At 38.3% G+C, this 12,455-nt stretch overlaps 1 protein-coding gene across 18 annotated transcripts in view; it reads left to right on the forward strand.

Annotated features, from left to right (window-relative positions):
• BAZ2B (bromodomain adjacent to zinc finger domain 2B) overlaps window positions 1–12,455 on the forward strand; it is a 152,906-nt gene that overhangs the window by 107,498 nt on the left and 32,953 nt on the right. For all 18 annotated transcript variants that reach the window (XR_008467564.1, XM_054207654.1, XM_054207650.1 and 15 more), the window contains 4 exons: window positions 3,785–3,995; window positions 9,116–9,208; window positions 9,332–9,393; window positions 12,370–12,435. Coding sequence is in view for 17 of the 18 variants with exons in the window: in XM_054207654.1 (XP_054063629.1) it covers window positions 3,785–3,995; window positions 9,116–9,208; window positions 9,332–9,393; window positions 12,370–12,435 (432 nt within the window). In the remaining variant the exon portion in view is untranslated. The remainder of the gene's footprint in view (window positions 1–3,784; window positions 3,996–9,115; window positions 9,209–9,331; window positions 9,394–12,369; window positions 12,436–12,455) is intronic.

A 12,455-nucleotide genomic window follows, 5' to 3' on the forward strand; every position in this document is an offset into this window, starting at 1 on the left:
CAGGTGTTTATACACATTGGGGAGATTCCCCAGAGCCTTCTCCCCTCCGGGCTGAGCAGCCCCAGCTCCTTCCGCCCTTCCCTTTGCAGGGTCATTATGGAGTTGGAGAAAACTTGGTTCTTCATGCAGCTCCATTCAGTTCCATTTCAGCTGAAGATGAAATATCAGTAAGGGCAAAATACAGACTTTTTAACGGGGATATAGCTCTTTGGGAGTAATCATTAAATCATGGTAAACGTGGCATGCACTTTTTTCACCAATAAGATTTTGTGTAAAGCTGAGAAAATAATGACGTTGTTGGGTTTTTTCCAATGAGTCTGAATGCTTGCATAGGAAGGCACCTGAATTCAGGAACAGGAAAGGAGGGAAGAGCTTAAAGTACTTTTTCCCATCTCTTAAGTCTTTTATTAGTCTTTCTCAGAGTGTCTGATTATGTTGCTGCCTCAGAAAAAATACAGTGTATCTTTATAAGGCATGAAGTCTACCTCTTTTAAGCCAGTTCTTAAGGGTACTGTTGTATACCTAAAAGACTTATTCTGTGAATAAGTATTTAGAAGTCTAACATGTTTATTAGAGACGCAATAGAAATACCATACAGAACAGCCAATGGTAAAATCAGCTGTCATACATGTTTGTAATGTAGAAGTAATTATTTGCTTCATTTTCTAAAAACTGGAATTTAAAATGTTTGTCCTATTCTGAATTCTGCAATGGAATTTAGAAAGCTTTGTTAGCGTTTTCTCAAATTAATGAGGATGTCTGCTTCTTGCAAAGCGCCTATGATTTTATTCATTAGTTTTGTTAACAGGCTTTGAGCTTGATTCTGCTTCCATGCATAGTTACCTGGTGCCTTTTTGGCAAATGTCCTGATTACATTACAGTAGTGCAATCAATGGTGGATGCCTGAAGGTGAGAAACGGAAGTACGTTCTTATTTTGATTAGTTTCAACAATAAACCAGCATTTCACAGTCTTATTCCTATTTTCTCTCTAATGTTTGTGTAGTGAAACTTAAATTTTATGGAAGCCTCTGATTTTCCTATGTTTGGGGCACAACCCCCATATTGAGGGGGGATCTTATCCACACCTATAAATACGTAAAGGGTGGGTGTCAGGAGGATGGGGACAGGCTCCTTTCAGTGGTGTGTGGGCACAGGACAAGAGGTAATGGGCACAAACTTGAGCATAGAAAGTTCCACCTAAACATGAGGAGGAACTTCTTTACCCTGAGGGTGGCAGAGCCCTGGCACAGGCTGCCCAGAGAGGTGGTGGAGTCTCCGTCTCTGGAGACATTCAAACCCGTCTGGACGCGTTCCTGTGCCACCTGCTCTGGGTGACCCTGCTCTGGCAGGGGGTTGGAGTAGATGATCTCCAGAGGTCCTTTCCAATCCTATGATTCTATGATTTTTTCTTTAGAATGTTGAAAATCCACAGAATACCATATTACACATTCTTTTAATAGAACTGTATTTTGGGTCAGATTTTAAAAGATACCTGAGCACAAAAATATAGATTGTCAGTTAACTCCTGCTTAAGCCTTAATGGATCTGTTCTGGGCTTATTTTGTCTTGTTCTCTCTTAAACTTGTAGAAACTTCTTACATCCTCAACATCCTTTGGCAGGACTTTAAACAGTCTTCTCCCCATTCCTTGAAAAGCCATCTCTCTCTGCTTATTGAACCTTTTACTAGCTTCATTTGATGGCCTGTAGTTTCTCTTTTGGGAGGAATTAGGGAAATGCGATATATATCCATGGTCTCTGTGGCACTAAGGATCTCATAGACCTCCATCTTTCTTTTCCACATATTTGTTATCATTAGCATCATTAACCGTAGAAAATACAAATACAGAGCACGAGCAATCTCCATGGCAGGATCTGAGGTAGTTCGTAAAATATGGCTGCTTTTCCTTCTTTCCTTTGAGTTATATTTTGCCTTCCCCCTGCCCCCTTCCTCTGGCGCTTGCAGTGTATGGGATAAGATATCCTAGGTTGAAGGTTGGTGTAGGTGATAAGTACAGTATTAAATCTAGCTTATGTTGCTCAACAAACTGAACCTGTGATAGTTTGTCAGTCAGGTGGGAGGCGGTGAAATGAAAGCGTACCCCTAAGTAGTACTTTTAAAGATAGAAAAAGAATTAACTTCTGTTTAAGTGGTAGAGGTAGCTATTTTGGATTAAAAAGTTCTTAGTGATGGTGCATTGTACACATAGTGATATGGTCGTGATTCTGAACAGCTTTTTTTTAGGAACATAGCTAATACCAAAGCCCTTTGAAATGCCTGCTAACTAAGTGTGAGATGTACTCTTGGGATGGTCTTAACTGGGAGGGATTCAGACTTCAGAAAAAGGTATCTTCACAGATACCGATAGCTTCCTTGGAATCTGAATGTGTCATTAGCAAAATGCCATTTCTTTTGTCGAATCTTATATTAAGCATTTGTAATTGTGAAGAATGAGCAGAAAGAATTAAAAGATAAATTGTCAGAATAAGCAAGTTAAAATGTATTTAAGGTACAGTAAATTTGATTGCAGTATTTATGTGTAAGTGTGAAAACTGTGGTAATACAAATGTATTTTTTCTGAACAGATAATTAATGTGTTTTAGAAGTTACCAACTTTCATTCTTGCTTTAGCAGACATTTTCAAAATGTTTTACAAACCTTTTGAAGGCAAATTATGGAATAATCCTGAAGGATAACTTAGTTTATGTTTTTCACCTGCATTTTTCAAAAAATTGGGAAAATGGTAAAAGATGTTAAAATTTTTAAATACTCATGGTCAGTCACACAGGATCAGATAGACTGTGTTCCTGTTCTACTCAGTAGATGTAATAAACTATATTCTTATCAATTGAAGTAAAGCCATTTCTGTGTGAGGACTAACTTGGGTATTTGTATTAACAAAGTAATTCAGTATTGGTTTTTGAGATTCCACAAAAAAACCCAGTGGTAATAGTGAAAGAAAGGGTTGAATGGATTGCTGCATGCTTTGTTTAGTTAGAGAATATAGTTAACATAACTTTTACTTCAGATAGATGGATTCTTAAAAGTTATAAACTTTTGATTGCTTCAAGTTGGCACCGAAATTAACTTTTTTGCAGTGGATAAGGGGAGAACTAAATTGTACTGAAAAAACCTTCAAGGTCAAAATGAGTCTGTGTTTTTTCATCTCAGTTGTGGAGATCTACAGCACTACAGAAAACAATATTTGAAAATACATAACAAGCAAACACAGTAGTGTATGTCAATTTCTGTAAACATTAGCAGTTTGAAGACAATAACTTGTAGCTTGATGCATTTTTTTCATTCATATTGAACAGTGGCTTATATGAAAGCAGAGTAGTTATTTTTGAGTTTACGTAATTAGGAAGAATCTATTTCGCCTTTTAAAAGGGTTGAGCAATAAGCAATTTGGCCAGAAATAATTAAAAATAACAGAGTAGTGGCATACTTGCTTGGTAATAACTGTTTATATCACTGAATAGTCTTCAAAGTCTTGCATAGCAGTACGATTTACAAAAGCTCGTAGTGATAAGCTGTCAATAAATAGCTTCTGTGCATCATCAAACGTTGTAGTACCAAAACAGTACATCACACCTCTCGCTTTTTTAAATATATATAATATATATATTTATATATATATATATATATATATAAAAAACACTTACTTGGAAAAAAAGAACAACCCGTATCTCTTGCGGTTAAGGTTCTCAAGTGTCTTAGGTTTATTCTTTCTTTTTTTAATCTGTGTTTGTAATACCTGTCTGTGAAATGTGTCAATTAAAAGGGTGTGCAGTGGTGTCTTCTGAAGGAAGAGGAAGTCATTCCCCGTATCAGAGCTATGGAAGGGCGTAGAGGACGACCACCAAATCCAGACAGACAGCACTCTCGAGAGGAGTCGAGAATGAGACGACGCAAAGGCCGACCTCCGAATGTTGGTAGCACTGAATTTCTAGCGAACACCGACGCAAAGCTCTTAAGAAAGCTCCAGGCTCAAGGTAAGAAGTATTTACTGTTTTCACGAACGGAGGGCATCAGTATATACTGAGTTAATGTTTTTTCTAAAGAGAAGTGATGTGTTTCACTAGGATATTAGTATACAGCATCTTATTTTGGAAATTTGTCACGTGCTTTTACTGAAACCTTTTTCAAGATCAGTAAATGCATATATGATTCAAAGGAAGACGTGTGTGTGTAAATGCATGTCTAAGAGCTTACTCTATAGTTACTTTATTTAGATTTATAAAATTTAAAAAGGCAGACGTCCAATAATCAGGTTACCACTGATGTATTTTTTTTAAACAGGCAAAAATTAACAGATCTCTGTTTTCCCCTGTATCAGCTCAAACAACAGTGGACCAAGAAATTGAAAGTGAGAACTACTGAAGTTTGCATTTCTGTGAATCTTTTGGCTGTTCAGTGAAAATGCTTTTCTTGTGAAACCCCTGATAGTGACAAGATTTAAGTGACCATAATGTTGAGTAGGTTCCTAGAATAAGTAGTACCAATCTTGAGAGTAGAACTTTCATGGCATCAAGTATTGCTATATATCAAAAGCACAAGGGCCTGGTTTTAAATAAACATGGGGTACGCGACTTTTGAATTTCAGTTCTTTAGTCCATAACTGTATCATATTTTCTGAATGCATCTAATCAATTATGACAAATTCTTAAAGCCCAGGAGTCAGGATGTTTGTTTTAACTTAAGATTTAACTGTTCTTTCTTGTGCTGACTGTGGACATGTTTGTTTAGCTGCCTTGTATTTTGCATAATGTCCTTGCTAACAGTACATGTGCCTTTGTATCTGCCTTGGAGCGATGCCTTGCATCTTTTTACCTTGTTGCCTGCAAGGAGTACTGTTGCATATAGATATATTTAAAGCATGCAATGGTAATGATTTGGACAGAGAGAAGGCAATTCTAGAAATACCTTAGTACATGGTATGTCTTGTAGCATGTCACAGATATTTTACTTGTGTGTTAAGTTCACCTCCACCTTTTGTTCAGTCTGAGAATTAGGCAATTACAAGCGTTGACGCCTAAAGCATCGAAGCATTTACTGAGAGGCTGTGTGTTTATTGTTGAGACACGGTAACTGATTCCAGAAGTCTTTTCTTCTCATTGGAAAAGATAAGCCCTAGTCACTAAACCATTTTGCTTCACTTTGCATCTTCCCTTTCCCTATATTAGTCCCTGTAAGGGGTGGGAGGGAGTATTTAAGAGCACTCTCCCATGTCTATTTCCCCACCATGCACTGTAGCATTTAATAAAATGAACAAAAACATGGGGTCTATATATGCAAGGAGATTCAAATGTATAATATTTGATGTTACGTGTGTTCATATCTACCTTGCTGCTTTTTTCCCCTCGTGAGAACATAAGAAATGTCTCAGTGGCTTAGCCCAGGGGTTCATCTAGTGCTGAGTTCTGTCGCCAGTGGTGGCCATAGGAGATGCTGCTCACAGAAGGCATGGGAACCTGATCACTGTTTGGTCCGTTTATTTCCTTGTATGTACACCTGTATGTGACATCTCAAGGTATTTTATGAGTGATGTTGTAGAGCATGTTTTTTCTTGCTCCGTTTATTTTCTGTTTATGGAACTGTTGCCCATGAACTAGCCTGTTCTTTGTTTTTTAACCTCCTGACAATGCTCTCTCTACCAGCCTCCTGTGGCAGCAAGTTCCAGAAGTCTGCTAACTACTAGACCATTTTCATTCTAAAAAAATGATCATCTGTTACTGTCAGTGGGTGTTCCCTAGTTCCATTATACAGGGTTTGGAGAAAAACAGTTCTCCAATATATTATCCACCACCTTGATGATTTTGCAGACCATGATCCTCTCTGTCCTTAGTCTTCTCTCCAAACTGAAAAGCCCAAGTATTTTTAGTCTTTTCTCAAAAAGTAGTTGTTCCATTCCTTTGATCCTCTTGTGTGTCCTCCAATTTCAGTATTTCTTTTCTGGGTGTATGATGAGGCTCCTCTGCTGCCTTTGCCCACTGTTTTGCAGGGCTCTTCCAGGGTTCCTTGCTGTCAGCATAGCCTTGGATTTTCCAGAATGCTTAATATCATCTTCCCATTTTGGGATTTAACTTTGCAGTCCCCTTTACAGGCTTAATTGATGAAAAAAGTTATTAAATAGAGCTGGTTCTAATATTGAAGAATTTGTGAAGAAACCATCCATTAACTCTTCTTCATCACGAAAGGTGCTGCTGACCTCTGCCCTTTGCCTGCTATCATTTAAAGAACTTTCAGCCTGCAAAGCTTTCCTTCAATGACATAACAGCTTAGTTTTATTAATAATATTTGAGTTAGAACCTAGTGAAATACTTTATGAAATTCCGAATAAGTTATGTCCATTAGATCCTCTTTATCTTCCTGTTACTGACACTCTCATTGAGACTCGAAATTAGGCTGAATTTCCGTTCCTAGAAGCCATGCTGACTGTCCAAACTGATGATGTTTTATAATGCACTCAGTTAGTATATATAAGACATAATATATACAATAAGCCTGTACCACCTCAACAGGAAAGGAAAATCAGACTAACTGATCTGCAGTTTCCAAGACTTCTGCTAGAGCCCTTTTGTTGTGGATGAGTCGCCAGTCCTGTGACTCGGTGGCTGTTGTTAACAATATGGTAAACAGCCAGACCACAAAGTCTCTGGGTTCATGTTAGTGTTCCTTCAGATTTCTCAGCTTACTCTGTCCCGTCCTGGTGTCTGTTAACATCTGACTTGCCTTCTTGATGTAATACTTCTTTTAAAATTACCTCAAATTCATTTAGCTCTTCTGACCTGTCTGCTGTAGACGGTGCACTGAGTAGGACAATATACCCAACATCCTCAGCAATAGAGACTGGCACAAGGAATTAAGTAACCTTTTTTTCATAAGGCTCTTTTTTCTATCCTGCTCATCGTTAGGTCCCACTGATTGCATTTTTGGCTTCCTGTTGTCGTGTATGTAAGGATCTTTTACTGTCTGCGCAGGCATCCTTTCAAGGTGCTCTTCAGATTCTTTTTTAGCCTTTTGAACTCACTCTTTAAGGTTGGCGCGTCATAGGCTTTCCTGTTCTTACTTAACAAGCTTTACATTTTTTACATGCTCACCATTTTCCTATGATGGCCTCCTTTTCTGAAGAATCGCATATAGACTACCTTTTTAAATGCGTCTCAGTGTTTACCTGGACAAGTAGACATTTTTTTATCTGCTTCTAGGTTGCTCACTTGAAGAGTATGCATGCTTGAAGACTGCTTTTGTACAGCTTTTTTTTAGGGCCACACCAAACGGACTACATAGATGTCTCTTCATTTACTGTTTTTATGCTATGTGACTGCATCGAAAGCTGGTCTTCTGCCTGTACATCTCATTCTGGTATAGAATCATAGAATCGTTAGGGTTGGAAGGGACCTTAAAGACCATCTAGTTCCAACCCCCCACGCCATGGGCAGGGTCACCTCCCACTAGACCAGGTTGCTCAGAGACCCCTCCAGCCCCGGCCTTAAAAACTTCCAGGGATGGGGCTTCCACCACCTCTCTGGGCAACCTGTTCCGGTGTCTCACCACCCTCATGGTGAAGAACTTCTTCCTAACGTCTGGTCTGAATCGACCCATCTCTAGTTTTGATCCATTCCTTCTACTCCTACCATTACCTGACATCCTAAGGAGTCCCTCGCCAGCTTTCTTGGAGGCCCCCTTAAGATACTGGTAGGCCACTATAAGGTCTCCTCGGAGCCTTCTTTTCCTCCAACTGAACAACCCCAACTCTCTCAGTCTGTCCTCACAGGAGAGGTGCTCCAGCCTTCTGATCATCCTCGTGGCCCTTCTCTGGACGCGTTCCAGCACGTCCATATCTTTCTTGTATTCCTTTAACGTTGGTAGCTGGCAACACCATGTATTATTAATCATCGTTCTACTGTGTCTGTGAGGTGTCTGTTACATCGGGGTTATCATTTGATACCAAGAATTTTAGTTTCCCTCATTTCTTTTAAGACTTCTTGGCTTGATTTAGAAGCCCTTAAATTTTGTTCAATACAGCACATACTAGTTGAACAGAAATACAGGTGGTCTGATTTTTCATCCCTGTTTTTTGCAGTATAGGTGTTTGTTTCCCATCTGTCCCTATCAGGTACATGCTGAACATTAACTACATCCTCCTCACGGGTTGTGTCAGTTCAGACTAAGCAGTCCTCTGCATCTGTTGGCCTTTCCATAGTTCATAGTTTAAGTTCCCCTCTATAATGTAAATTCTAATTTCCAGCTACTGGTTCTGTTTCGATTGAGGTGTCACTTTACTCTTCTGTATGGTTTCCCCTTGACCCTGAAGGCTTCCCTGTTGTCGTGTACCTATTTACACTACCGTTGTTATCTGCAGCATCATCTTATCTGTACATGGATTTTCCATAAGTCTGTCTGTTCTTGGTCGTTGCCCAGGAAGGTGACAGTGTTTCGCTGTCAAAGAGGTCCTGGACCTCAGTCCTGTGAATAGCAAGCTGAATTCAACCTCCAGAAATCCTTCCTATAGCTGTCTTACATCAGTGTGTCCATGCACAGTTCATCCAAATTTCACATTCTCATTTAAAATAGAAGAACGCTTCAGGAAGTTACTAATTAGCGGAAGAGTGGCTGGCTATAGGTAGCCACGGGAAAGAGAAGCGTGACCCAGATGAGTGTGCTTTTACAGCACTGTTAACAAAGGATTAGATAATTACATGAGGTAACTTACAGGGAAAACAGTAATTCCATGCTTTCTGAATAAAATGTTGATTTAGTACTCTGAAACAAATGTTTTCTACTTTAAAAAGAAAGCAGAAATCAGTTTTTAAATAAAGCAGCATTATTGGTCTTATGCTATCACTTAATAGATGATTTTTTTGCTCCAAAGGTTGTACTTTGTTTTATGTAGAAAGTATCCATGTTCATTTGCGCTGTTCATATAGTTACTGATAAATGCGATACCACTAAAGGTAGTTGATAGTGAAATGTTGCCAAGATAAATGTATGCAAAACAAATCTGCTGTTTTCTCTGACTTTACCTCAAGCAGATGTCTGGAATATGAGCTACATCTTTATCGTTGGACAGCACTGTTTTTATGAACGTAATATTTTCTTTTGGTAACAGAAATAGCTAGGCAAGCAGCACAAATAAAGCTACTGAGAAAACTCCAGAAGCAGGAACAAGCTCGAGCTGCTAAAGAAGCCAAAAAACAGCAAGGTAAGTATTACTTGTAAAAGTTTGTGCAAGCTAGCAGATTATTTTGAAAAGTATTAATGAAAAGTTACCTGTCTCTTGTCATGTTCTGCTGATACTAATTTTTTGTTTGCTTGTGTGTGTTAGCTATTATGGCAGCTGAAGAAAAGCGAAAGCAAAAGGAGCAGATAAAGATAATGAAGCAGCAGGTAAACTTTGTGACTGCTAAATAAGCTCTATGAATTATGTTTTGAATTACTGAATGAATTAGGGGTATTTTAATTATTTAGTAAATTACTAAGTATGCTGATTACAAAGTGAATGTTTTAGATCTAGTTTTAAAGAGCACACAGTGTATATCACTTAAAATTCTAAACTCTGTAGTTGTTATTCATGTTGTCAGGATATACCAATTTTGTCTGTTGATTTAAGCCACCCAACGTATGTAGTTGCTTGCCAATATCGGTAAGAAATTAAAAACCCTGCTACTAAAGTACAGTGATGTGGTCTTCCTTTATTTGGTTCTGTGAAAACAAACAGTGTTCTATCTGATTATGTAAATACTGGAATAGTGTGATTAGCTGCTTCAATCATTCTGGCTGCCTGTCCGTGGTTTTAGGTTGTATGTGAAGGGTTGTATCTCAGTATGCCAGTGAAATAATACGTGCTTTTAAACATACAAGTATTGTTAAATACTGTCACAGCAAATACTTCCAATAATAGTGAACCCTTATAAACTTTACCAAATGAAGCTACTTACAGAAGCAGCCAAGTTGCATTTAGATCTCTATAGAGGCTTCCTATCTAATATTCAGAAATCAGCAAACCAAAACATGTCTTTATTTGATTTATTTTGTTTTTGTTTTTTTTTTATCTCAGAGATCAATTAATTAGGATGAAATAATATAATGATAGAATCGTTTAGGTTGGGAAAGACCTAAGACTAAGACTGAGCACTGGAAGGGGTGGCCCAGGGAGGCTGTGGAGTCTCCCACCTCAGCAATTCTCAGCAGCTGTCTGACATGGTCCTGGGTAACTGGCTCTAGGGGACCCTTCTTGAGCAGGGGGGTTGGACAAGGTGACCTCCGGAGGTCCTTTCCAACCTCTACCATTCTGAGCTTTTGTAGATAGCGACAGCTTCAAAGTTTCCACTTCTGAAAGCAACCGATACTTGTTAAAGACAGGCCAATAATGCACGCTTTTCCATTTATCCCCCCCCCCCCCCCCCAAAAGCATTGGACTTCAATTAACTCACATCACCCTGTGATTATAAAGTGGCCCTTGCATTCTTAGGTGCACAGGGAGCACAAACTGCTTAATTGGCAAATACATCAAATCCAGACCTTGTTTATCATCACCATGTTCCTTCTTGATGTATAAACTAATCAAATTTTCATTATTCCAATGTGTAGGGTATTTCTTTTCTCTGAGATATTTCTTTAGCCCGAAACTGAGAAGTTTGTTCTGTATTAGCTCTAGCCTTTGTGAAATTGAGAGAGTATGGTACACACTCTCAACTTTTGTACAGTTTTGTTTGTAAAGTATAATGGGGGATAATAGAGACTTAAGATCCATGCTGTGAGCTTTGCATGTTTAAAAAGTTCAACACTGTATAAACAAGGCTCCCGAATTACTTTGCTGGATAAAATAGTCTTACACTGGACTTCTAAACACTTTAAGGAGCTGGTAAGATTTACCTGAAGTTGGTAAGACCTCATGAGGTCTTCTTGTATTCAAGCTCTATTCTTCAGGAACCTCTGTATGTCTTTCTTTTCCGTGACTGCTCGTTTTATGTTACATATTATGGATAATCTTTTCTTAGGGGCTTAATGTTGTGTTTTGCTATTTTTTGATGAAGTATATACATCGCTGTGTGTTCTCTAGAAAGTAAAAATTTTATAGTAGTCCATGTTCCTAGAGTCTCAGACCAGCTCACAAGAAAACAATGTCTTCCATGCAGATGGGCTTTACCCTCACTGTTGTAAAAACACCTGCTGATGCAGAGAAGAGCATTGAGCTCCATTTCAGGCTTCTGATTTAGGCCTCCCAGCTTGCAGGGCTTTTCCATGGTCCAAGTTTTACTGTTAAAACTTTACAGCAGGTCCAGCTGAGTGTATTGCAACACTTCTCTTTATAATGGTCCCTTCCTAGTCACCGTGGCTCAAGCAGCTTTTTTGAGATAATAAAACCGCAAATAATGTGCTAAGAAATTTTTAATTTGAGCTTGGGTTATTACTGTTTAACGGACAAAATCCATACAGCACAGGAAACGTGAACTAATCCCAAAGTTTGCAATGATTGCATTTCTAAATCAATGTAATAAGACTTTATTCATATTTCAGGAACCAATTCCTGAAAAAGAATAAATTAGAATATTGTTACACAGCAGCCATCTGTGGAGTGCTTAGCATGATCATTTTCTTCTTGCCACGATGAAATATGCTGAAATGTGTTGTACTGCCTGTGGCTGCTGTTTTGGTTACTTTTTTTTGTTATTTTACTCTTCAGTATGTATAAAACTCAGTCCCCTAAACTACATATTAAGGCATCCAAACTCATCATCAATTTCCTGAATGCTCTAAAAACATGGAGAAACTGAAGTGTACTGAACTGTGAATATATTATCCAGGTGCACGTCAGTGACTGTTGCTGGCGGACAGAGGATGTGCTTGAGCTTTCACCGTACTCGGGTTCTCCATGTTGCCCTCAGTACCATAAGGCTGCTAGAACCAAGGCAGAAAATAGTGTTTTGGCAGAACCCCATATTTCTTATTGAAGGAGATCACATAAAGACATGTTTTTCATGTCACAGCTCCCATTTCCATTCATTCCTAAATAGCTCCACCCATTGCTAATTAGAGTTTGAATGCTGCTAGCTTATTTGCGTTATCATAAATCTGTCCCCCTTAAAGCTGTTAAAAGAAGCTAAAATACCATGATAACTTAAAAATGAGCACCTGTGCATAACTAAGTGTTGGTTCCTTCAAGGATATGCCAGATGTCTTCCAATGCTAGTAAAAATTATAAATTTACATTGTTATATGGGAAGAATTGACTACAATAGGTGTGAGACTCAATAACAAAAAGTATATATGTATAAACTTGGTCATTTTTTAAAATGTAAAAGTAAATTTACTTTCTCAATATTGGTTTTTTAAAAAGAAATAACTTTCTTCCCCTTGTAGGAAAAAATTAAGCGAATCCAGCAAATCAGAATGGAGAAAGAACTTAGAGCTCAGCAAATTTTAGAGGTAAAAATAATTGCTCAAAT

The sequence above is a fragment of the Rissa tridactyla genome, chromosome 7 (assembly GCF_028500815.1).
Source record: "Rissa tridactyla isolate bRisTri1 chromosome 7, bRisTri1.patW.cur.20221130, whole genome shotgun sequence".
Taxonomy (NCBI): Eukaryota; Metazoa; Chordata; class Aves; order Charadriiformes; family Laridae; genus Rissa; species Rissa tridactyla.